This window comes from Catharus ustulatus, chromosome 1 (assembly GCF_009819885.2).
Source record: "Catharus ustulatus isolate bCatUst1 chromosome 1, bCatUst1.pri.v2, whole genome shotgun sequence".
NCBI classification, from domain to species: Eukaryota; Metazoa; Chordata; class Aves; order Passeriformes; family Turdidae; genus Catharus; species Catharus ustulatus.
This window is the reverse complement of record NC_046221.1, coordinates 38,917,983-38,944,811: the sequence shown is the minus strand read 5'-3', so window position 1 is coordinate 38,944,811 and position 26,829 is coordinate 38,917,983. Positions and strand designations below refer to the sequence as shown.

Below are 26,829 nucleotides of genomic sequence, written 5' to 3'. Positions count from 1 at the left end.
GGTTTGTTTTTTACTGCCAGTCTTTGCTGAGAAGTTGCTGATACCACTATTAGTAGTAAACTGTTATTTGAAAGAAGCTTTGACAAAAATTTTAGCTTGAAATAGAAACTGGAAAAGTACAAAGCTGCCAGGAAGAGAGTGCCATCCTCCCTGTTGCCTGAGAATTATTTTTTTTTTCATGTGAAAGCAACATATATTTAATAGAAAAACTAATTGTAGCAAGGTAGATTAAAACAACCTAATTTTGGTCTGAAAGTAATCTACTGTAATACAGTGATTTACTGTATCTATTGAATTTGCATTGCTCTAGTACTTTATCCATTGTTTTCCAAGCATCATTCTAATTATAGTTTTCTGTTTGGTCACTACTTGGATAATGTAAGTGGTACCCATTATTGAAAGGTAGTCTGTATTTGTACTAATACAGAGAATGCCAGTTTAGAAATGAGCCTGATTGCATGGTTCATTTTGTTCTCCTTTGTAGAGCCAGGCTGCGGCCCACTACAAAGGCACTAAACATGCCAAGAAGCTCAAAGCACTGGAAGCCATGAAAAATAAGCAGAAATCTGTTACTACCAAGGACAGCGCAAAGACTACCTTCACTTCCATCACTACCAATACCATCAATACCAGCTCTGACAAAACAGGTTAAGCGACAATCTTTGTTGGTTTCGTTTGGTTTGGCTTTGGTTTGGTTTGTGTTCTGGTTTTTTTTTCTTTCTCTTGTTTAATTCCATGTCTGTTTGGTTACGTGCTTGCCACATTGATTCATGCTCGATCCATCTTTCTGTCTGATATTGATTTCTCTAAGTCCTTTCAGTAGGCTGGTGAGAGTCTGATAGTCATGTAGCTGATTTCTCTTAGTGGAAAGAGGCTTGACATTCTTTTTACAATGGAATGCAATACTCATTACTTGATTAACATATCAACTGATCTAAACCCCTCGGTCTGTGTGCACTACCTCTCTATCAATAATTATATACGGCACATTTCTTTTAACCACAATGTAACAAATTGCACTATTTGTGTCTAGAAGCCTCATAGAAAGCATTATCAGTAAAAACCTAATTTCCATAAATTTCAAACATTGCATTATTTTTTTAAATGGCTATTGCATGGTTTTGAAATGGAAAAGAGCTGTATAACCTCTATTCCACACAATCAGGTAAGTGCAATTGATGACAATTATTCTGCTTAAAAGAGTCTTCATAAAATAATAGTGTTTAAATTATTGTGTGGGTAAAAGTTGCTCCTTTGCAAATAAAATCTACATACTTTTAAAGTCAACAGGGTTTGATTGACGTTGCATTTTAAATGTGCAGCTATTGTTGGAAATTTCAAAGGAAAATTGTAAGGTCACTGAGAGGTAGTCTAGGGTCTCACAAGGTATTACTGCTCTTGTGTACAAAGGGACAAAGGGATGCAGTTGTCATATTTAGGCATAACCAATCCCTCTCCCCAAGCAAGGCAAAAGTAACCATGGGGGAAAAAAAGTCAAAGCTGTGAAACATTAGAGATGTACCTAGTGATGCTGAAAACTGCTCGTTTGGAACCAATTCTGATCCAGTAAGTTTAGGATTGTAAGTGGATGTGCAGTAACGAGCTATAATACAACAGGAAAGTACCTTTGCAGGCATGTGCAGTACTTTCTTGAAGATGCATCTTCACTATATTAGTTATAGACAGATAGCTCTATGTCTCTCTCTATAAATATGTTTATCTTAATTAAAACTCACTGTTATAGACAGCATATGCTTTTTTATGGATATTTATACCCTAATTATTATGGGATCACTTTCAGAAATATTTACTACATTGTTTTTGTCTTTGTTACCACAAGAAAAGAAAAGAAAATATTCTGAGAGATTTTGTGTGATGAAAGAAATTAAGTATGGGAGAATAGGAGCAATGTCAAAAGTTATTTGGGGAAATATGTGTTTCTAAATATACAAATACTTTTTAAAGTTTCTTGTGCTGTTACTTGTTGAGATATTCAGAACAGGAAGGAGGAAGTTGTGTAAAAAGAGTGATTTATTGTTTACCAAATATGATTTAAAGGTTTAAGAAAATAACTGAAGAAAGGTCTTTTAAAGGTTTAAACTGTATTATTCAAAAGATCTTGTCTTATACTGTGTAAGTTTGAAAGATTTTCCAATGTGTCTTAAAACTACAGTAAATTCACGAATACAAGCCGCACTGAGTATAAGCCGCATCGCCGGGTGTTAGCAAACATTTTGTTTTTTGTCCATAAATAAGCCGCACCCGAGTATAAGCCGCTCTGTGTTCGCAGCGAGGACCCGCGTGCAACAAAGTTGCCAAATAGTAACAGAACCACGGCAGGGCGGGATTTACTGGCTCGGCTCGGGCCATGAGGGCTCGGGGCTGCCGACAGGGCTGGGTGGCCCAGCTCGGCACTGCCGCTCGGCGGGGCTGCTCGGGGCCGGCCGCCGCCACCACTGGGCTCGGTCACCCTTGGCCCGGCGCTGGCCCGCAGCGGCAGGGGGGGCACAGAGCCCGCCAGCACCTGTGGCGGTGATGGGAGCCGGGGATGTAGCCTGCCTGCTCCTGCGGCGGAGGCACGCGGGGATGGGAGCCCCCCGAGCCGCGGGACCAAGCAGGAGAGAGCCCCTGCCTCCTCCGAGCTGTGGGGCCAGCAGGAGAGAGCTGCCCCGCCTTTCCCCGAGCCGCGGGGCCAGCAGGAGGGAGCTGCCCTGCCTTCCCCTGAGCCTCGGGGCCAGTAGGAGGGAGCTGCCCCGCCTTCCCCACCACCTGTGCTGCCTGCACAGAGCAGCTCCACCTGCTGCGCAACAGAGTAGCCAATTTGTAACAACCGCGTAAATGCAGGGTTTTACTGGCAGGAGCTCGACTTTGCAGTTTGCACTGACTTGGTTTGCCCTCCTAGGGTTGAAAATGTCAGAAAATTATTCACATATTGGCCGCACCTGAATATTAGCCGCATTCCCGGTATGGGAGCAAAATTTTGGTCAAAACAGTGCGGCTTGTATTCGTGAAATTACTGTAATCTGAGTTTTTATATCAAGCTTTGAATTAGATCCCTGACAAGATATATGAACTGTCCTGTATTCAAGGTGAGTAGTCCAAATGAGTTTTATATCAGCATAAGTAAGAAAATATCAGAAATCCAGCTGCACATATAAGCAATGGCCTATGCTGGAGTTTCTTCAGCTTTATACAATGATTGTGAACTCCTGAATTAATTTCATAGAATGTGTGTAAACTTATGTGTATGTATAAGCATACATATGTAAGAACACTGACTTTAATGAGGTTCTAAAAGATACATATTGACATTAATTGTCAAAAGACTAAAAATCTTAGAATTTCTTAAAATATTGAGACCCATATTCAAATGCTGCCAAAAGCCCTATTCAACCAGTGGCATTCAAAGTAAAGCAGGCAGTTGCATCCAGATGCAGTTATTACAGGTCGGCATTGATGTAACTGCAATAGAATAAAATCCTTGGTGTAAATTATCCTTTGTCAAGCATGTATATACGGTGAGGGAAAAAAATTTTGGTAGCCAAAAGGATGAAATTTTCTGTCTACTATAAGTCAAAAATTCCATAAATTGGATTTTATTTCCTTTCTGGTTGTTCTTATGTCCTGTATTTGCTTCATAGGACTTTTAAGGGCAAAATTATTCTGAACATCAGAATATACTGCACTTTGTGGGTTTCTACATTTGGAAATTATCACTGTAAAAGTCAAGCATCCTGATAGTAATATGCAATTCTCAGGGAATAGTTGTACTAATGAATATAGTTGATAAATTAATATTTCATAACTAGAAGAAAGTTACAAAGTCCATGTACTTGTGATCATTTGGAACAAAAGATTTTTCTACAGTATTTTAAACCTGTCTGCTGAAGATTAATAGTTGATCCCAAATACACTAAGGATAGGATCGTGTACATATCACTTCTTATATATCATCTACAGCAGTGCCTAAATGGTGAATTGCATGTCAGTCACAGCACGTTGGTCAGCACTTCACATCACTGGCTCTGTGTACCCTTAGCAGCTACCCTTAGCAGTAAACCAAATGTCATCAGGAAATCTGTGCTGCTATGTAATAAGGACTGTGAAAAAAATCACATAATATACAAATTAATTCAAGGACTAAAGCAGTTTTGTTACGTTGTTTATTTTGGAACTGTTTTGTTAGGTGTGGTTCCAGCATATGTTATTGACACTGTGCAGCTCACAATATAATCTAACTACTTAAAACCTCTCACATATGATTCCCATTGTTTAAATTATGTATTAAAGAGAAAACATAAAATTTGAGGTTATTTTTCACATGCTGTGAAAGTCATTATTTTTTTTCCCTTTTAACTAACTTTTAGAATTATTAGAAGATAATATCTTGAACTTGAGAAGTCTTTGGTGCAATAAAATGCCATGAAGAGTTATGTTACCAGTCATATAATGGCAATGCGATACTCAGGATGTGAGAACTTTTTTATCATATCTAGTATTTAACACATTATTTCATCTGCATTTACTGATGTTTATGTTATACATGTAGTCAGGACAGACAAACAGAAATCAGGAACCTTATACAAAACAGATTTCAGTATTTCTTGATTCTCCAATTCAGATGTGACAATAAAAATGCATTTTTTTCTCTATATTAACATACATACATACATATTCCCTGAGAGTAAATTATTAAACATCTTTGATAGCTTTCAAAATTGCTCCTCCTTTTCTTCAAAAAGGTGCTTTATATCTTCAGCTGTAAGGACCAATACTTTCGAGCACTAAAATATATTTAGATAGAGTGCATTCTATCATCCTAATTAAAGTACATGTCCAGTAAAGTCATTGTCCTGCACTTGGATTTTTGGAATATCAATTGAATCACCAATATTACATCCATGTAAAATTATGTCCCTCTAGTTGTTGCATATGTCTAAATATTAACCTTCTCCAAAGCTATGTGAAGTTAAGCAGGACACTCTGCGACGACATTATCAGAAGTAAAATCTTAAAGATTTGGGCTGCTTTTATTTATCTATTTATTCATTTATTCAGCAGAGAATTCAGTATGAGTTAGATCATTTATCATCAATAGAAAAGAAGGAATAGACATTTAAAAAGGGAAAAAATTGTCTTTAGGAGCTGTTAGTATGGCAAAGTCTTCAATGCTGCTTTTGAATGTTATACGCTATGCTTTGAATCCTATATACTTAAATACAATAAACAGCTCTCAAAAACAGACAAAAATATGATGAGCAAAAAAGGGTGTATCTGGGCCAAGGCACAGGCAAGATCATCTATCACCAGTACAATCTTAACAGCTAAGAGACCCCTGTGCTGTCAGAGACAAAATACTGGTGCCTGTCCTAAAAATCTTACAGCTTCACATAAGATGAGAAACAACTTAAGGAATAGACACTATAGATGTAACAGGAAGGTGATGAAAGGAGTGATAACAAAACGTATTCAAATTATAAAGGCATCACAAGAAATGAAAATACTGAGGGATGGATTCAAAGGAAAAGGGAAAGGGTTGAGTTTTTTTTCAGATACTAAACGTGTGGGTGGCAGCATTTGCAAAGGCATAAGATCTCTTTTTTTTTTCCTTCAATGACTCATATGAAAATTCTTCTGTGTAAAAAATTTTGGTTTTCTTACCCCTTTATATTTTTTTCTTTTTGTCTAAGAAGTGATAGGATATTTCTGGTTAGCAGATGGAACTCACTCCTGAAATAGTAATTTCAGTCCAGTTGGGATAATTATGAAATTGAGAGCAGTTGGAGTTGGAGAGAACAGTCATTCAGGCAGGGTCTTGGACATAAAAGTGAAGGCGGGGGGGAGAAAGCAATCGAAAATGATGCAGTAATTCAGGGTAAATTTTGCAGCAGGAAGAAAGGTAGATGGCATGAAATGGAAAGGTTTAGAAAGACATGTAGGAGTTAGGCAGCCAAAATACCAGAGGATCACAGAATTTTTGGGGTTCTGTGAAGGAACATCATTATGGATGTCTGAAGATTGACAAGGCCACCCTACAGGTCAGAGCAGAGTCGGCCTGAGCAGGATGCTGAGTATAGTTTTCAGTTGAGTTTTGAGTATCTTGAGTATATCTTTCAGTTTTGATTATCTTTTGCTGGGCAACCCTATAGTTTGACCACCTTTAAAGAAGAGCAAAGAAGTTTTTCTTGTGTTTCAGTCCAATGTCTTGTGTTTCAGTTTGTGGTTGTTATGCCTTTTCCTGTCACTGGGCACCAATTAAAAGAGTCTCTGTATTTTGTATTCCCTAACTTCATCAGGTATTTATTTATATACACTGCTGGTTTATTTTTCAAGTGGTGCCCTCCAAGGTTCCAAGTCCTTCTTCACAAAACAGCTTTCCAGATGCTTAGCCTCTAGCCTAGACTGATGTGTAGGGTTATGGCTTCCCAGTGGGACTTTTGTGCTGTCCTTCACTGAATTTCAAGGGACTTCTGTTGAGAAATTTCTCCAATCAGTCCAGGTCCCTCTGAAAGTTAACCTATCCATCAGGTGTATTAAGCTCTCCTCCCAGTTTTTAATCATCCGCAAACTTGCTAAAGGTGTGCTCTGCCGCATTATCTGGGTCATAAATGAAGACTAAAAAAATTGAGCAATACTGGTTACCTGCACAGTAAAAAAGTTCTTCACATTTAAATGAAACTTCCTGTACATCATGTTCTGCCCATTGCTTCTTTTCCTACTGCTTGACATCACCAAGGAGAGCCTGACTCCATCGTCTTGGCACCCACCTTTCAGATACACAGAGGCATTGATGAGGTCCTGTTTCAGTCGTCTCTTCTCAAGGCTGAACAGGCCCAGCTCTCTCAGCTATTCTTTATAAGGGAGATGCTCCAGTCACTTAAATCATCTTTTCTGACCTCCTCTGGACCCTCTCCAAGAGTTCCGTGTCTCTCTTGTACTGAGGAGCCCTGAACTGAACACATCATTTCATATGTGTCTTCACCAGGGCTTAGTAGAGGATCACGTCGTTTGCTCTGTTGGCAGCACTCTTCGTAATGTGCCCCAGGACACCATTTGTCTCCTTGGCCCCCAGGATGCACTGTTGGCTCGTGGAGAGACTTTTGTACACCAGGACCCCCAGGTCAATCTTTGCAAAACTGCTTTTTAGATTGTGCTGGTGCATTGGGTTATTCTTCCCCAGATGCAGGACCTGCCTTTGCAGGTTGAATTTGCTTTTGTTGATTTTCACAATGTTCTTCTCTGTCCACCTCTCCCACCCATTTAAGTCCTTCTGAAGGGTTGCACAGCCCTCTGAGGTATTAGCCACTTCTCCCAACTTTGTGTTATCAGTGATCTTGCTGGGGAGGCATCTGCTCCTTCATCCAAGTCATTGATGAACAAGTTAAGCAGTACTGGAGGCAGTACTGAGCCTTGGGGAGCACCAGCAGTGACAGACCTCCAATTACACCCTGTCCCACTGAATATAACCCTCTGGTTAGCCGGTTCTCAATCCACCCCACTTTCCACTCATCCAGTCCACTTCTCCTGAGTTTGTCTATGAGAATGTTGTAGAGAGAAGTGTAGGAAGCCTTGTTAGTCAAGGTAGACAATAACTGCTACTCTTGCCTCATTTACCCAGGTAGCTGTTTCACCACAGAAGGCAGTCAGGTTGGTCAAGCATGATTTATTTACCTTCAGTGAATCCATACTGACTACTCCTAATCATCTTCTTGTCATCCATGTGGATGGAGATGGCCTCCAGAATGAGGTGCTCCATCACCTTTCCGGGGACTGACCTGAAGCTGAGTGGCCAGTAGTTCCCTGGGTTCTCCTTCTTGCCCTTTTTGAAGACCGGGGTGACATTTGCTTTCTTCCAGCCTTCAGGCACCTCTCTTTTTCTCCATGACCTTTTAAAGATTGTGAGCAGCCTAGTTGCAGTGTTCTCTGGCTCTCTCAGCACTCCTGGATGCGCCCTGCCAGGGCCCATGGACTTGTGGATGTCAAGTTTGTTTAGGTGTTCTCTGACCCAAGCCTCCTTTGAACAAGGAAAAGTCATCCTTCCAATACTCCTTTATCCTGGTCTCCTAGGTCAGAAATTCCTGTTTTTGGTTTGTTTGTTTGTGACGTGAGTGAGCATGTCTTTATTAGACCATTGTGTCTCTTTCAGGTCTCTAGTAAGGAGTCTAGGGGTCTTTGATGTTAGTAGGTAATGCTTTATTTAAGATTCAGAATTTCTGTCCTAAATTTTAGGGAAAAGTTTTCAAACACGGTGCTCAAATGGAAACTTGTTTGTGTGGATATTTATTGATGGAAAACTTGTCATTGATAAGTACTACTATTTATATTAATATGTTTCTGCATGTTTGATTACAATATTTGCTCTTCTCTGAGCGGTACTTACCCTTTTTTTCCTCCAATGCCATGCATTGACACACCTTGCTTGTTTTCTTTCATCTTTTAATGTGTTACATTAGTTCTGTACACAGATGCATCTGTGCAGTTCCTTGTTCAGTCCCAGAACCTGTAACAGAAAGGAGGTCCTGTTTAAAAAGGAAAATAATTTTCCTCATATCTCTGCTTTCCTTTTATTTCCAATTTAATTTTGTCTCCCTTACATTCAGCTGTTTGTAATAAACATATATTTTGGAAATGGCTAGAGTTTCGTGTTTATGATGGTTTTCATATATTAAGAAATACGGGATTATTTCTGGTATTTCTTGGTGTGCTTACCCTATTTTATTATTATATTTATTATTTTTCTCTACTAGTTACTTCTTTAATCCTTTGCTCCTAATGCCAAACTACCCTAAATTTTCCTTTTTTAAAGAAGGCTTAAGAAGATATACTGCTGTATTTATAATATTAACATTGTCTATTTATTAGCATTTTTATAGGCAGCAGATTTGCCTGTAATCTTTTCTAACTAAAAAAAATTCTATTTCTAGCAATAATACTTATGTCAGCTGTATTTAACATTCAAAATAGTATTTAATGGTATTCTAAATCTGCTGATATACACAGAAACAATTTACTGTATAATCCCAGTGTGCAATTTGCTTTTACAGCTTAGGCTGTGGGTACCCTTGTATATGTAATTATTATATTAAGCATGTTTAATCTAGGAATACAATTCAGTGCAGTCTGTTTGTTTAACTTATCTGTTTTGTTTCCATATGCTTTATTTTATCATAAAGCATGCTTTTGTTTGGGCAAGTAGTTTCTTCAGATCATTTCAGCACTGCTTAGGGTGCAGCAAAATTAACAGGCTAACTCTGGATTCAGGCTTGTGAGATACCAGATGTAAATTGCTTTTCTTTGCAAGTCAATGTTTTAGTACACATCAGAATGGAACAATGACCCTGAAGTTTGAATTTATAAGGGTTTTTACCTCATATTTACTTATGGTATTTCGCATGGAGTTTCAAAAGTTGCAAATGTGAAATAATAAAGGAGAAACAGTTGCTTGCTGATTAGCAGAACACAGATGAATTTCAAAGCAAGCAATAGTTCTTCATGGATCACTTCCCAATCACCCAATTTCTAAAGCTGAACCATTTCTTTTTTAATTTTGATTGACTAAAAAATCTTTAAAAGAAGCTATAGTCTGAAAGACAGGTTCTTATTTTTTAATTCTCTTGTCATTTACTAGGAAATTATAAATCACTATTTCACAACTATCTATTGTCATTATCACACGCCTGGGAAATTCAACCCAAACCAGCAAAATAGAACCGTGCAATGCCATCTTTCACTTTAAATCATCTATGCTTTTAGTTTTCCATACTTCAATCTGTAGCTAACTGCAGCACTAAATGTTATCAGCATTCTACAGACTGTTGTACCAATTTTGTATTAGAGCTTGATGGTAATTTGGAAGACAATAGCTTCTCTTTTGATCTCTGTGTAGAACTAGAGCTTTTTCTTTCTTTCAGAGTGTAGCTAAATGACGATATAAAAATTACACTAATTTATGTGTGCCTCAATTGATCATGAATGGGAAATAAAATCCTCCTTTGCTTGCATCTACGTATGCTGAGAGCTTCGTCATATGAACACCATGTGTTTTGTGTGGACCCAGCTGCTTTTGATTGCAATTGCCTTCACAGCAATTTTATGCTTGAATAATCCTGCAGTTGGAAACTGCTGTCAGTCACATCTGTATCAGCCTATTGAATCCCTATCAAAGTCCAGTACAGACAATGGTATTGTTCAGAGGTCTGAAAAGCCTTTTCTATTGAAATATTAAGTAGAGTCTTTCATTCTAACTAAGGGAAAAGTCAGCTTCACTGTTGCACGCCCAAAGTAGTAACAGTTGGAAATCTTGGGAGTGATCTTCTGTTTGTTAGGTGTCTGTTTATAACTAGTCAGTACTGCTGCAAGTCAAGCACCATAGCACACATCTGCTGGGCGACACATTCTGTATGGTGTTTTTTGTTATGTGGGAAGGGCATTGACGCTATCTAGGAGTATAGGTTGTGAAGACACCTCACTTCTAGCCATTGGGATTTCAAAAACATCATTGCAGTCCTAGATTTCCCTTCAAGCTTTTATTGCAAAACCTCAATTTCAGAAACCTGTTACTATTGTGTATTTGTTTATGGATTAATTTGAAATGGAGTAGAAGCTTCATGATCCAATGCTTTCAGATAGGTGGTGTTTTTTTGCAAGCATGGAATTTTTCAAATGAGAAGGTCTGTTTTGAGTGCAACAAAAGGTAGGTCTTCATCCAAGTGATCCATCTTGTTTCAAGCTGACATCATACTGGCTGGACATGACAAAATTAGGAGGTAATCAGTTATCTGTTGAGGACTGGATTTTTTTTGTGGGGGATGCTTTTCAGGCAACAATGAAATATCCAAAGATGCTTTAGAGTTGCTTAGATTATTTTCTTTTGTGGTCCATGTTGTGTTCCTACCATGCTTAAACCAAAAAAACTGGAGAGTGTAGTTAAGGATATGAGTAAAAGTAGTGTGCTAAATGTTGGAGCCATTGTTATATGATCCCCTCACAGCAACATTCAGAGGGATCTAAAGACAGCCATAGCTGCAAGAGTTATATTAATAAATGTAGGGAATTGGCTTTACCCAGTCACGGGCATTTAATTTGCCATTCATGTGACAAGAACTCGGTGCAGCAGAAATCATTATTAATAGAAACAGATTATTCTGTGTACACATGGTAGGTGTTTTCAGCAAAAGGCCAAAAGTGAGTAGTATTAAAATCTATTTTAAGAATGGGAAGAACAATTTAATTCTGCAACAATTCTATTTATTCTGTCTTCCATTTGGTATTGGATAACTTTTAATAATGTGTTTAAAGTCTGTGCAGATCAGTGATTTCTTTCCTCAGCTAGAGTGCTCTTATAGGTGAAATTCCTCCCTACTGTGTCATTCTTTTGCTAATTCCACTCTGCTGTATTAATGGAGTTAGACATCATAAATATTCATTTTATATTTACTACCAGTCAAACAAAGTAAATATCTGACAGGACAAAATTTCTATCTTCCTGCCATTTTCCCTCTTATCCCTGAAGAAAAGAATTATTGTGTTTTGAATTAGTGAATATATGGCAAAATGCAAAAATTCACCTAACTTCTAGTTGTTTGAAGGTTTGCTACCACTGCATTTGTAACCCATCTAAATAAGCTGAAAATTAGGCTAAACTTTAGTAAGGTGTCTTCACCACCAACAGATAGGAAGTTATCCTGAGACAAAGCATGGCTACGGCTGTAACATCTGTTTGAAGAGGAAAGCAAACGTGCAGTTTGTTTTCATGCACCTGAACTCTCTGCTTCTTAGGCTTAATGTAGTTTTCTATACTTTTAAGTGGTTTGCTTATGGGTTAAAGGTCAGGCAGATCACACCTATAATTTCAGAAAAGATGTGTTCAGAGTCTTAAGATTCATATAGGGTTTCAAGCATTTTTAAGAATTATTCTGTTTCTCTCATTTCATCTTTGTCCATTCTCTACTCCACTGTGCTACATCTAATAGACGTCTCTGTATTACAGCTCTTGTTCTATGGCATGTCCATAATTGAATCAGAATTAAAGAAGCTAGAAAAATTTACGTGAATTAAGAACTACAAAATAGTATTATAGAAAAGAATGGATACTAAAATACAGACTCATCAAAGAAAGAAAAAAAGCACTTTTAAGAGTAACAAGACCAAGGACCTGTGTCTTAGATTTAATATGAGAGGCGATAATGCAGTTTATTCATGTAAACTTAATGATGATGTTGATGTTTGAATTCTTTCCTTACTAATGGTAAGATTTAGTATATTTAATCGGAAGTACTAAATTAGACAATAGATAAGTAAAACTTGCATATGGTTTAAAAAGAGGCAGATAAAGAGCATTCTGGATAAGCTCTTATGTTTTTCTTTTCATTGTAGAAAATCCAGAGGACTAGAAGAAAGCTAATATTGTGTCAATATTCACAAAAGTTAAACAGGATGAATGAAGTAGTTATAGGTTTATCAGCCTGACACTAATCTAATGAAAAATAATGCAGCAGCTGGCAGGGAACCAGAGTACCGAAGTAAACGAAATCAATTATATAATGACAATGAATATGAATTGAGAGAAAGTTATACTTTCCTACCTAAAATTGTTTTTATGAGATTACATATTTGATTAATAAAAGGTAAGGTAAGGGGTGCTTTGTGTTTGCATGGCTCTAGGAAGTGCAGAAGTTAAACATTTTCTAAGATACTGGAACACTACAGAATGAATATGGAACATATTAAGTGGATTTAAGCCTGCTAATTATAGGCCTTGGAATGCAATCTTGAGATACAAATTGGTGTAGAAATATTCCACTGAAATCCTTTTGGAATAAAGTTTTACCTATAATATAATCTTACATCATCTGTTACCTGCAAGCAATTATAAAGTTTTTGCATATGACACAAAACCTAGAATTTTGGGCAAGTAATAAACATGAGCTGTATATTCAATGCATCAAAAGCTTTTAATACGGTAAAGAACCATATGGAATTTGAAAAGCTGAGAGGACTAAATATAAAGATGAAGTTGACTTGGGAGTACGTGGCTAAAGATCTGCTATACAAGAACTGGTGTATTGATGTTTCCAGACAACCTTGTGGAATAAAAACTATTTTTGAGCGTGACAGAGGGTTGTAAAGATTTTGGTTTATCTTATTACTGTAAATTATCTTTTTTTCCCAAAGAATGGCATCAAATAGAATGGAAATCTGAGGAAGATCTAATGCAATTACTTAAGAATGGTTTAATAGTGATAGAGTATTCAGCTTGAGTATTTATCAAAGAGAATTTAAGAAATACAGTGATTTCACGAGTACAAGCTGCACTGAGTATAAGCCGCATCTCTGGGTGTTGGCAAATATTTCGTTCTTTGTCCATAAATAAGCCACACCTGAATATAAGCTGCTCTGTCGTTCGCAGCAAGGACCCACGTTCAACAAAGTTGCCAAATAGTAACAGAACCGCGGCATGGCGGGGGGTTTACTGGTTCAGCTGAGGCTGTGCAGGCTCGGCCCACTCGGGGCTGCTGACGGGGCCAGGTGGCCCAGCTCGGTGGGGCCGCTCGGGGCTGGCCGCCGCCTCTGGGGTCGCTTGCCCCGGCCCCGCTCCCGCCGCAGCGGCGGCGGGCGGGCATGGAGCATGCGCCCCGCTCCCGCGGCGAGCGGGCACGGAGCACACGCTCCTCCCTGAGCCGTGGGGATGTCAGCACAGAGCCCCCTGCCTCTCCCCCGCCTGAAGTAGGGAACTCCCCTGCCTCCCTCCCCTGCCCCGCGCTGCCGGCACTGAGCTGGCCCCACCTGCCGCGCAACACAGTAACCAATTTGTAACAATAGCGAAATCTTGGGTTTTACTGGCAGGTGCTCGGCTCAGCACCCTGGCTGGCACTTCTGGGATTGTAAATGTCAGAAAATTATACACATATAAGCTACTCCTGAGTATAAGCCACATTTCCAGTTTGGGAGCAAAATCTAAGTCAAAATGGGGTGGCTTGTATTTGTGAAATTATTGTATTATGATTCCAGTCTGTAAAAACTAGCATGAAGAATCCAATCTTAGAGTAAAACAACCCTTATTATTTGGGGAATGTGACAGTATCCAGAGTTTGCAAGCAGGAAATAGTTTCCCTTATTCTACAATCAAGATAAAAGTTATATAATTGTCAAAAGGATTTTAAGATGTACAAAATTTAGTGTGGAATTCTGGTATTCATTTGAATGAAGCTACTAAGTTTAATTCAGGAATCAATAATGAAAGTCCTCTGGAAAATATTCTGGTTTATGTCATAGTAAACTGTGGACTTAAGTATTTCAGGCTTCAAATATATATTTCTTTTTTCATTATCATATCCAGAAAAAAAAGGTTTTGCTGCTTAGAGGCAGCAGATCTTGTGTATTACACATTTGAGACCTTCTGTATTGAAGTCCTCCAAGTAGTAAATATTATAGTACTTAAATTGAAATATGAGACCAATTTATTTTGCTTCAGTCAAATAACATACATTTTCAAAGCTTAAGAACTGATTCTTGAAGTAAGTCCTACTAAGGTCATACAATTTTATCTTTCTGGTTTTTGTACAGGACTGGACAAATGAGTTGTGCTGAATTAAGTAAAACCATAGAAAATTATAGTTGTTGGTGTAGTTTTATTTACAAAAACAAAGGCTTTATGGAGCAAAGCTCACTGCATCCTGTCTCAGTATCCTTAATTATGTCACAAAATTGACTCCAGATAATTGAAGATGTTTTATTTCTGTGCAAAGCTAATTTCTTTCTATTAGTACATCTACTTCAGTTTGGTTTTTTTGGTTTTTTTCTGTCATTACTAAATTTTTAATTGAGAATGAAAATTCATGTTTTAATTCCTGAGTTGTATACTTTTGGGCATTCTCACTACTTCTTTCAATCAGAATTTAGTACTGTTTTCACTTATTTGTTCTACACCCTTCTTCCACCTCTAGATTTAGGACCTCTAATAAACATTTTAGAAGATTCAGAAGGATTTACTTATTTAGTCCAGTAGATCTGCACTGATCAAAGCATAGGCTGTTACATTACTTTGAGTAATCCATGTTTCCAGCTAAGTATTAGAGAGAAAGCAAATTTAAAAAATCAGACTTTTTTTGTCATACTTTTCAAATTATCTCATTTTTTGCTTGAAAATAACCATTTTCTTAAATTAGAGCACTCAAAAGAACTCTTTAGTTCATTCACCTTATCAGTGGATTCCTGAGAGTGCTGCCATGCAGTTTCAATCCCTTCCTTTGCTATACTTTACTTTTTACTATTTCTGGTTCATTTTCTGCTCTGCTGATTTAATAGCTACAAGTTTCTAGCATTGTCTGAAAGTTGCATCAACAGATTACCCACTACTGGCTATCCAGTTGAATTTGCTTGAAGTAGTTGCCCTTAATAAGACCAATATTTCCCAGCAGGGAAAACACCTCCCGTTTTTTCCTGCTTTCATATATCAGAAAATATCAGCAGCTATTGATGACAATACATAGGGAGCTTGAAATACGTGACAGATCTTGCCATTCTTGCCTTACTATGCTTTTCCTGCACGTGCTTTGTGGCTGTTAATTCTTGTTATGGCACCAGACACAGGGCAAGGGCAATGGCTTGGAGAAGGTTTAGTGCATTATCTCCCTCCCAGAGTATGGCTGGTGTGAGTGAACTTCAGCAGCATGATTTAATAGATTGGTCATGGGGACACTTCTGGTGCGTGTGTGTGCATGGGGTTGGCAATGCTCACAGCCTGGGGAGCATGCTGCCTGGGTAAAGCTTGTGTACAAATCAATAGCATGGCTGGCAGGATCTCATCGTGTCAATCAGCTCTTTTATTTCAAACTGGTAAGATTTGGGAACTTCTAACGATACCAATCGCCTTTGTTACTGCAAGTTTATGACTGACACTTCCCTCATGGTAATTCATACACGCTAATCTACAAGATCCATCTACAGGATGGATCCACCACAAGTCAGGTAGATGTTTTTGTTTAAGTGCAGATAAATTCAGCATGATACCTGTGTGGTCATTTATGAAGATAAAGAGGAGAAATTAAAGAGCTTTCGTTCCTGCTGCTTTTTGCTCACTGTAGTTTGCCTGCCTTAGGTGTGTGTTGTGCACTGGGTCCTGCAGCTCCTGCTTCAAGTATCACCAGTGAGAGTGGTAACCATATTACTGCATAGAAAAGGTGAATTATACTCATGATAAACAGAAGAACAGTATGGAAATTACTGAAGTAGAAGTAAAGTAAGTTTGTACTTACAAGGCTGGTACCAGATTCGGAGGGGGCATCCTCTACTTGCACAAGGGCTTCATCAGTTTATCAAGTTTTTTGCAGATATCTGAATGCCTTCTTGATTCAAAGTCAGGGGACCTATTTAAGGCCATGTGAAGTGTTTAAAAGGCAAACAGCCATCTAACTGAATATTCACGCTGCATAATTAGTTATATGCAGTTACTTAACTAATGTGTTTGGGTAAATTTAGAAAAAGCTTACCCAGCCAGCAAATCAAAACCTTTAATCATCACTCTTTTGTTTATAATTTTCCAGTTTTAACATTTGTTTCACTGCACAAAATTTGAGATTCTCATCCTGTTTTTCCTGTGCCAGGGGATTCTTCAAGCTGTCCACTGTGACGACTGTTCACAAATGCCAAGTTTTTACTGTACTGCCTTTTAATTACCCAGTTTTTTTTGTCTAGCTCCAAAGCAAGGTCCCTGGTTGTCTTCTTTCACAACTGTGAAGCTTGCTTCATGACTGTCATCCACTGTCATTTTAATTTAAGCTTTTCACAATTCTTAACTCACTTTAAACAAAGGAAGAAAATTAATGGAATTTTGAATTAGCCCACTCCTACTAATTGGCACTAACAGTGTGGTTGTCAACTGCTACATTTTTGTTGATCAGTAATAGTCTTGAAGAACCATCTGCAGCTGGAAATCTGTCTCATTTTTCCTTCAGGTATGAGTCTTCACAGTACTTTAAAGAGATTTTTAAAAATGCAGAACTTCACTTTACAGGACACTTCAAAGTAAACCTTTGAAATGAGAATACTCAGGGGAAAAAAAATCCAAGTGTTGTGGATACTAATCTGGTTCATGCAGAGTGGGTCATTATATTTTGCATTATCTTAAGCCTCTGCCTGTATTTCTTTAATTGAGTTTGTTACTGACTGCTGTTTATGAGAGGGAAAAAAAAAAAAAGGCAATCAACCAAGCAACTGCCAGTCTCAACAAACAAACTCAAACAAACCCAGCAGCCAAACCAGGAAGTTGGAAAGAACAGTTTCTCTTTTCCTGCACTTACATGCAGCTGTGCTACTTAAAGCTTAGTGTTTTTTTCTTCCTCATATGGTGTGGACAGGACACTGAACAAGTCAAGATACCTGTCATTATGGACCTCATGATAAATACTGCTAGCATTTCTAACCTTATATATTTGGGAGTTCATTTATCTTCCTTTAGCAGTGTGTCAACATGCTCTGAGCTGCAGCTCTTGTGTGCACATGTGCTTTATGGTTGGCAGGGAGTGCTTTCCAGTGCTTGAGCCTGCCTTTTACCTACCCAGTCCTTCAGCACAACTTTCAAGAACATGCTTAACATTTACAAGGTCATTACTACATACTTAGGCAGCATCTGAGTCAAGAGACAAGATTTGACATCTTACCAGAGGAAGGAAGCTTTGTGGTACATGTGATATGGGTGTTTTTTTGGGTTTTTTACTTTTGGGGTTTTTTTTATTCTTGTTTAGGTTTGGTTTTATAATATATCTCTGATCATGTCAACTGAGTCAGGACATTTATTTTTAGTATTCGTAGTTAACCTAATATATTACTAACTACTTCATCTCCTTGTCTGAAAAAAATCATTATTATTTGGTTTTTTTAATGTATTTTTTGGGGTCATCTGATCTGAGTATCTGAAATACTTAAATGCAGTATTTGAAGTATTAGGAATAAAGTTCATAAATTGACCAGAAGTGTTAGGAGACTTAAGTATTCATTTCACAGACAATTTAAGAATTTCCTTAGTTTAGTTTAACGTCAATGTGATCATCACCCAAGAGACTTCCAGAAGCTGAATTTAGTTTGAAGTTGTACAGGGTGGATGGGGAAAGAAGATGCATCTCTGTGGTACTGAATGGTTGACTGGTGTCAGTCAAACTGAAACTGATGTCAATATGAAACTGATATCCCAAATTCTTCTTTCAGATATGAACAGTTGTGCTTTTGTAAAAGAGTTGTTCTTCACCAACCTATTGTTTTGCTTTTTTTTGCTTAGAAATAAAATTTCATATGGGAAATAATAACCCATGGTAATGGGGTTGGAACTAGAGGATCTTTGAGGTCCTTTCCAACTTGCCCATTCTAAGATTTTCTAAGTGAAATAACATTTATTATTTGGAACACATCTTTACCCTATCTTAGCTACTGACTAGGAAGCAACAGTGTGATCTACAGAAGATTCCTCTTTCATCTTAGGAAATGAAAAATTCTGATAAAGTAACACAGGACTTTATTAGCAATGCAGTTAGTTGTATACAGCTTTTTTTATTGTTTTCCCGCTTTATTGCAAGAGCTTGCCTATCTTCTAGATCAGACATACTTGTAATGTCAAACACGTAGTTTCCAACTTTAAAAAAGAAATGCTGAAACTCATCAGAGTAGAATTAATAGATTATTTGTGAAATTTTGTAAATGTAAGAACATGTACCCTGAAGAAGAATCCTTAAAGATTTACTGCTGAAATTTATTTAATCAAGACTTTCTGAACGGAATGTGTGTTTTAAGTGGATCAAAAAGTTTTGACTAGCATTTATAGAATTTGGCAAAATGTCAGGGGGAGGTTTAAAGAGAATTTCCCCGGTGCCTGTAGTATAAGTGTATATTTAACGTTCCTCACTGGTTGATATAGTGTTATGAGTTGAATAAATAGGGAATTCCTGGGCTAATAAAATGGTTATCCAATTTCAATTTAAATGAATTATGTTACTAGCATACTGATTGGCACTAGGATTATCAAAGTGGGGAAAAAAAATCCCAGAAAGCTGGGACATTTTCAACTATGGTAAAGTGGGAAGAAAACCAACCGGAATTGAGGGAGGAATTGAGGGAGGAATTCCTGAAGTTCCACTTACAAGTTAAGAGTGGTTCACCAAAATATGAATATTGGTCTAATATCGATACTCAACTCTGACAGACAAAAGACTCTCTAACAATTTAAAGTTAGAAAGGGTGTGTTTATTCAGCTCTGGGCCGCACCTTAGGGTAGCCCCGTAATACGCACTGCAAAATTACAGGTGGTCACAGAGTCTATTTATTGACAAAAGGTATGAACAAATACATATTCACAATACCAGCCCCTCCCATCCCCTGCTTCCTATGATAATTAGCTTGAATACCCATTAAGCATGCGTGGTTGGCTTCTTGAATTAAGTCTGTGGTCGTTTTTGTGGGGAGGGTCTTAAAAGGAGGAAGTAAGGTGAGTCTTCCTTGCCCTGAACTCTCGACCTTTTCTATCAATGACAATACAAATGGCTATTGGGCCAACTCCAATTTTGCAAAGAATGAGTTTCTGGTCGCAATTGTTTGTGTTCGTTGGACCTACCTACTAGTTTCATCCTTTCCTATTGCAAACACAGCTAAGCAAACATAAATTGACAGGCAATTAATTATTTAAGTTTCAGGTAACTATCTCAAGCCCAGTTTCTTCTAACTTTTAACTAAAATCCTAATTTCTTTAAGACTAGTTTTTCAAGAGGTTGCAATATTACCTATTTGGTATGTGTTGCCTTTGCTGGGGGAAGACAAAGGCAAGTGACGACCTGGTCAGAGTGGGCCACGGCGAACTCACACACTCTCTAGCCTGACAAATCACAGTTGCCGGACAGATCACACACTACACCGATACGGTGGATGGTGAAATGCGTTTATTTCCCGGCGAGTGCCGGCTTAAGTAACCCTGGTACAGCTATGATTGGCTAATGTCACGAACAGGGTGGGGCCCTATCTCCTCGTACATCACATTGTCTTCCGGTCGGTTTTCTCTGAGCTAACCACAGGTATGTATGTTGTTTAGAGCCCCAGAAACCACCAAAGGAAAACTATGAAGAATACCAAAATTTAAATAAAGTATAGAAGCTGCCTGTCTGGTATTTGTGTTTCTCTTTTTTGTATACCTTCCAACAGATTTGAGTCAAAAAAATGGATTTGGGGCACTTGTTCTGTGTCATATCTTCTGCCAAACCATGCATATTTCTGTCACCATATAAGAAGGGACTGTGGCATCTCTTAGAAGGAATATTTACCAGCCCTCACAAATCCCAACAGTGGCAACTTTTATGCAAAGAAAATAACTAATGTAGCATGGTGCAGCAAAGTGAATTATCTGCTTTAAAATGGTGCTACAAAACATTCTTGTTTTGTTCTAGTCTCTAAGTTTTCATGAGGTCGTCATCATGCTTTGCTGTGCACCATGAACTCATTAGTTCTACCACAGGTATACATTCTGAATTTCAAACATTGGACTATAGGTAGTCAAACAGATTTATTGCTTCAAGTAATTACTTATTTGATATCAGAAATATCGATATCAGATATCAATATATCTATTGTTAGCAGAAATACAAAGATTTTCCTTGAATATGCAAAGATTAGTTGGGATTTGGGTCTTTAGAAAGCAGAGTTTTAAATTATGCCTCTTTTTATAAATGAACATGGCAAATATTTATCTGGAAAGCTCTGGCACAACTCAGACTGTTAAAATACATCGTACTAATGTCTCAGAAAACAAGAAATTGAGAGTTGATTCTCATGTTCTTGGTGCCAATTTTTGGCAATTTTGCCTACGAACAATGTAGACTCAGCGATTATAGCAAAAAATATTTCTTGAACCATTCTACAACTACATAGTTTTTAGTATTTTGTTCTGAGTGAATTGATGAACATATTTATGAAGTTGAGCTATGATTATGATATAATTTCTTATAAAAGCTGAATTGTGGATTCTACTGTGTTACATTAGGATACTGTAAATATTGGTGGTTTTTTTGTTTTTGTTTTTTGGTTTTTGGTTTTTTTTAATTACTATCTTTGCAGTATGACCTTTCAGACCAATGTGATTATCTATACATATTGCAATATCTAAATGTCATTTGTGGTAGTACATTACTTACATAGTTATTGAAACTTCAGGCCCTATTTTTCCAGTCAAACATAACAATCATGTAAGGCAGTAGAAAACCTGGCAGCCAGATCAATTCTACTTTATGCTAGCAAAGACTCTGACTGCTGTCTTAGAGTACACATGGATAAGGAAATTTCATTAACAAGTCATCTCCTAAGGAGGAAAAATTTGTATACTCTAACATAAAATAGAGATTACATCTCGACCCAAACCAAAACATCATAGCAGTTTTTAAATTTTTAAAATTCCTGAAAGGACTGTATTGGTTTGGTTTTTCACATGGTCCAGCACTACAAGTTGAGCTTTGGAATGATTCTGACTGACATGTAGTTATCAAAACTTGCAATAGAAAAAAGATTGGAAGAAGAGAGAACAGGGTAAATTCAAATAAAAAATAAAATCTTTGTATTAAAGTAACAGCAATTATCAGAAGTTCTGCTTGTATTAATATTGTCTGAGCACATTATAAAGCATTTGTCATAGCTAATGCATTCCTGTCAAATCAAGCAATATTAGAGGAGGACTTTTATAATGAATATTAATATAAGAGACAGCCATAAGTGAAGTAAATTATAGAGGCATGCAAATTTAGTATTAACTGCTACAGCAAATAGTCTTCCACTGTAAATCAATTTCTTTTTCTAGTGTTAATACAAAATTAGGCCACTTGGTAATCATCTGAAAGTTGCTGAGCATTGATAGGACTTTTCAAGTACTTTGCTCGCGTGTCTAACTAAATTAAAAGTCATATTCAGGAAAATGAGTTTACAGTCTTTGCAGTCATCAATTGTGCTCTTTCTGCTCTGTTCACAAATTCTATTCACACATCAGAACACCTCTCTGCTGTTCAGCCACCCATGACAATTCAGGCAAGTTAAAGAATAACTGCAAGAATTACCCCTCTACGTCAGAAATAGATGAATGAATTTAAATTTTGGCTGTCTGGTTTTATACAGGTTGTGAAAATGCCAGAGTTTTTTGGATTTTGTTTGCTTTTTAAATTCAAGATTCTTTGTTTTTAACTGTCATTGTGAAAATATGCATCTGGATTTGTGTTAGGATTTTTTCGTTGATCTCAATTTTGATGGGTGCTGTTTTGGATTAGGAAGTAAAAGAAAGACTTTGGCACATGAATTATTATGTGCATGAAGCTGTGCTTCATAATTTTGCCAATATATTGCTTTTGTTTTGGGTTTTTTTGGGAATTATTTGGGTTGGGGGGAGGGGTTGTTTCTGGTTAACATTAATTAGCAGCTAACAGCAAAACAACACCCTTACAGGAGAATTCTTTTCCTGGGGAATTGTGACTTTCTGTGTGGGTATTATTTGGAACTTTTTTCCTCAGTACCAAAAACCTCATTTAGAATTTTAATAAGTACATAATAAATACAAAGACAGTTTCCAGTAAGGTATAATGATGCTAAAATCTTGTTTTCTACTAGATTAAGTTGAAAAACAAATGTATTTTTCTTATTTGCTTTTGATAGATGATGACAGTGTCCCTTTTGGAGTTTTGAAAGCAATTACCATGTGGGTTTTTTGTTGTTGTTATCATTTTCATAGTGCTTTGATGGCTAATGATTCATCTTCTATAATAAAAGCAAAAATTGGCAAATGTCTATTTGGAATAAATGTCATTAATTAGCTTTAAATGATTGTATTATTTTGATTCTGTGTAGGGATATACCTGAATAGAAACAAATCTGTAAACTATTTTTTAAATGAGCAAGTATGGAGCAAAAGGCATGATGGAATTTGATAATATAATTCAGTCTAGTGGCAGGTCTTAGACATTGGAATTGTGAAATTTAAGGCTCTAAGTCTGAACTTAACCATTTTTAAAGCTTTTGTTCATTTTTTATCTCTATTTCAGAGACACTTTAGTTTTTAGCATTCCTCAGTTCCTGACAATCACGTACCAGAATCACCTTTTCCCTTTCTTGTGTTTCACAGAATAAAACAATCAAGGATTCATCAAACCTCTTGTAATTGATGCTGATAACATGCTATTATATTACATCTGATTTTTAGCTTATAATGGATCCACATATAAGTCAAATAGTCTTCTTGGAAATAAGTTAGTTACTGTTTATGACTGTGCAACTGTTTCAATTTATTTACAATTACAATCCCAGTATGATTTTGAAGTTACTTACTTTTCAAGATTACCTTGGGCCATATACCATTACCTTTCAAATATGAAATGTGTATTCAAAAGCTGAGCAAAGGTTAAACATATAATGGTCTATAATGCCTTTTTCAATTCTTCATCAGTAGATAGATCTTCCATAATCAGGGACACAAAAGTGGTTCTTCATTTAGAAAATATAAGTGAGGTGATGAAGCTACAAACATGGTTTACATTTTTCATTAAGTTATGGTAAATATAGAAATAGCTGGGCCTGGAGGTATTTATTAATAATATGTTAATTTCACAATATCTAAGTAAGCTGAAAACCTTCCCTAAAAATAATCTTATTCCTGTACAAATTCTAATTGATTTCAGTGAAGTCAGGTTTTCATATTTCTTACTGTGTTTTACTCAGATTTCTAGATTTTTAAATTTTAAAGGAAAGTTAATCGAAGGATGAGAATTCAACCTTCAAGGTATGCAGTTATGGTTGTTGGAAATTTTGCTTTAGAATAATTTTCAAAGGTTTTTATAAAAGACAATGTAGAAGGGAGAGAATATATCTGTCATTTTAACAGTGTAGGTGTGTGTTGTTTTTCTTACTGCTCTGAGGAATACTAAGCAAAAAAGTTTTGAAAAAATAATTTAGAATTTTCTAGGTAAGATTCTACTTTTTCTTGACTTTTTTTTATCTAACATTATTGAAGAGTAAAACTATTGTTTACAGGAAATTCATGAACTTCACTAGTAATACAAGAATCTTTTGGATGTTTTTGAATTATATTGCATTTACAGTATTTTTCCTGAAAGCAAATAATTTCTGTTGAAATCCTCTTTGCCCAGCATGTCTGCAAGTACTCAGTGAATCTTCACTGAAAGTGATTTCACTAGTTCCTTAAATTGTAAGAGTTGATAATGCTATTTGTGTCCAAATGGAGCTTATAGCTTGAGAGAGAGATATAAACTTCCTAAAGAGTAGCTATATAAATGGGATTTTATGCTTTGAGGTAGGAGGAGGAAGGAAGGTCAAACAATGGCCCAGTGACAATGGTTGACATCTTGGTATCTAAGGTCCATTGAAATTTACATGTTTAATGTTCCATTCAATCCATGTAACAATTCAATTCCCTACTTTTCCAAAACAAATGAAGGAGGAAAAAAAAAATTAACACAAATACATCAAGTAAATCTCATACTTGGGTTTGAATTTATCTCAGCCAAGATGAGACTATTTGAATTTCTTTGATGGGAACAATTTGCATCAGTTGAATAAAATCATCTCTTCTAGAGAGCGTTTGATCTCACTGTAATGCAATTCCCCAGAAGAGTTCGCTCAAATCTACCATCTTTTTCCAGCTCCTAAGGGAGAATATTCAGGTATAGGCATTTGGGGATGGAGAAGATGTTCATGGACATATCCAGTTTTTCTTTTTTGTTAGTTCTTTTGTTTTGTTTTGATTTTTTTTGTTTGGTTTTTAGGTTTTTTGATTGGTTGCTTTTTTCTGGGTTTTTTGTCTTTTATTCTTAAACTTCAATGAACATTGATGACATTGAAACACTCTTACCTGTTAGTTTAAATAACCCCTACACTATTACTGTAGCTTTAATAGCCACATTAGTTTAGTCTTAGATATGAATTAGAACCAGATTTGAGCTTCTGTGTCTGTGATTTCTGCCTCTTTGTTATTCCTGAAATACACAGTTCATTTCAGAAGCCTACACCTTCTATCTTCTGCCAGCTTTGGTGGTGAAAGCATACTGCTTTTGGAGTGCCAGCCAAGATACCAGGTTCAGGGGCTGCTATCCCTCTCATGCTTCACAGCTGTTACAGGCTATTTTCAGCTTATTATGTAGTATATTTTATGGTTTCTAAGCATGTTTTATTAACCCTGGGTGGGCCAACGTTTGCCTTAAGTGAATCACCAAACAATTTAGTCCTTGCCTGACCTCTGTTTCTTTCAGACCAGAGATAGTAAAAGTAATATAATGGCTATGTTTTAATAGTGTATTTCCCATCTGCACTCTCAGTGCTTCAGAGAGACCAATTTAAAACATCTGTTTCCCTCTCAAGCTCCTCATATACTTATGCAACCTTTTCATCTATTATCTTTAGCTTGACAGAAGAAGTACAGGGAGCTCTCAGCTATGCCGAAAGCAACAGTTTTTCTTGCAGACTCTGTAGAAGAGTAATCTTTGAATAGCTGCAAGAACTTTATTGATCATATTTATAATGTTCCTGTTTACCATAACTTAAAATGTTAAAAGTAGAAAACTATAATTTTGTATTTTCTAAGAATTTTAACTACTTAGGGCCAAGAAGTTGTTTATGATTTTTACCATACATATTTTTACAAGAAAAAAATATAACAGAAGAATGAGAGAAAAGCATGTAGGTAGAATGTACAGTTTGGTTTTAAGTCTCTAATTTGTCTCTTTGAGTGTCGACATATACAGATAAAGGTGCCAATTCCTTGAGAACTCTTATGAGCTTAGTTGACTTCATGAAAACTTGTTTGTGTATTAGTTAGACTTAGTCTCATGTTATGGAAATGTTTATGGATGCTGTCACTCTTCGCTGCATTTTTTTTTTTTTTGTTATGGGGGAAAATAAAGGGGTTACTATAACATATTTTTCAACAATAGAAAATCAGTTTTACTGTGAGATATAAAAATTAGGACTCCTAAACCCAATCTTCTTTTTTACCCCTCTATTTTTTTTCTTTTGGAGTGGTTCCATGGGAACTATGATTGTTCTAACACTTCTCCATTAAAGATATTCCCTTCAGTTCTTGGTCATTCTTAGATACACTTATTTTCTAGTTATTGTTGATATTGATTTTAATTTTCTTAGAGTGGGGAATTTTGTCAGTTTGTTTTGGGTTCAGAAATTACTGCTTTATTTCAGTGAAAGTGGAATTAGTCTGAACAAAATGCTCTCAGGGGGATGAAAGTGAATTTCATTCATGAGCGTTGCTTCCTTACAAACAGCAACAAAGTGAGAAACCTCTACCAACTTCTGTCTTCCCGTTGTTATAAAATAAGTTAGTCCACTCTGGTCCAAGATCTAGGACTTTTGCTGTTATATAGTATTCATCAGTGCTGTCCAAGTTACTGTTTACAGCTTTGATACTGATTGAATGAGTTTAGTATTGTTTCTGACTATTGCCAGTGTATTCTTAACCAACATGTTTATTTTTCCCTGTATAAGTTTTCAAGACCATAAGCTGTTCCATGTTTTGCCAAAGGCATTCCAGAATCAAGGATACTCCATTTAAATATTCTTCTGTAATCCAAAACAGAAAGCAAAGCTATTTTAGAAAATATAAAGAGAAATCAAATAATAAAAAGAAGAACGGTCCTTAAAAAATTAAAATTTTGATGCAGTGTTTAATTTCCACTGTATTGACATAAAACTGTTTTCCATAGGATCTTTACTGAGATATTTACATTTTACAAATGCCATATTTACATTTTATCCAAAGAGCAAGGCTGCAGTATCTCATACCATCCTGCCTGCCAG

At 36.7% G+C, this 26,829-nt stretch overlaps 1 protein-coding gene across 4 annotated transcripts in view; it reads left to right on the top strand.

The window, feature by feature from the left end:
• ZNF385D (zinc finger protein 385D) overlaps window positions 1-26,829 on the top strand; it is a 436,474-nt gene that overhangs the window by 361,106 nt on the left and 48,539 nt on the right. For all 4 annotated transcript variants that reach the window (XM_033053704.2, XM_033053719.2, XM_033053712.2 and 1 more), the window contains one exon: window positions 485-647. In XM_033053704.2, coding sequence (XP_032909595.1) covers window positions 485-647 — 163 coding nt within the window. The remainder of the gene's footprint in view (window positions 1-484; window positions 648-26,829) is intronic.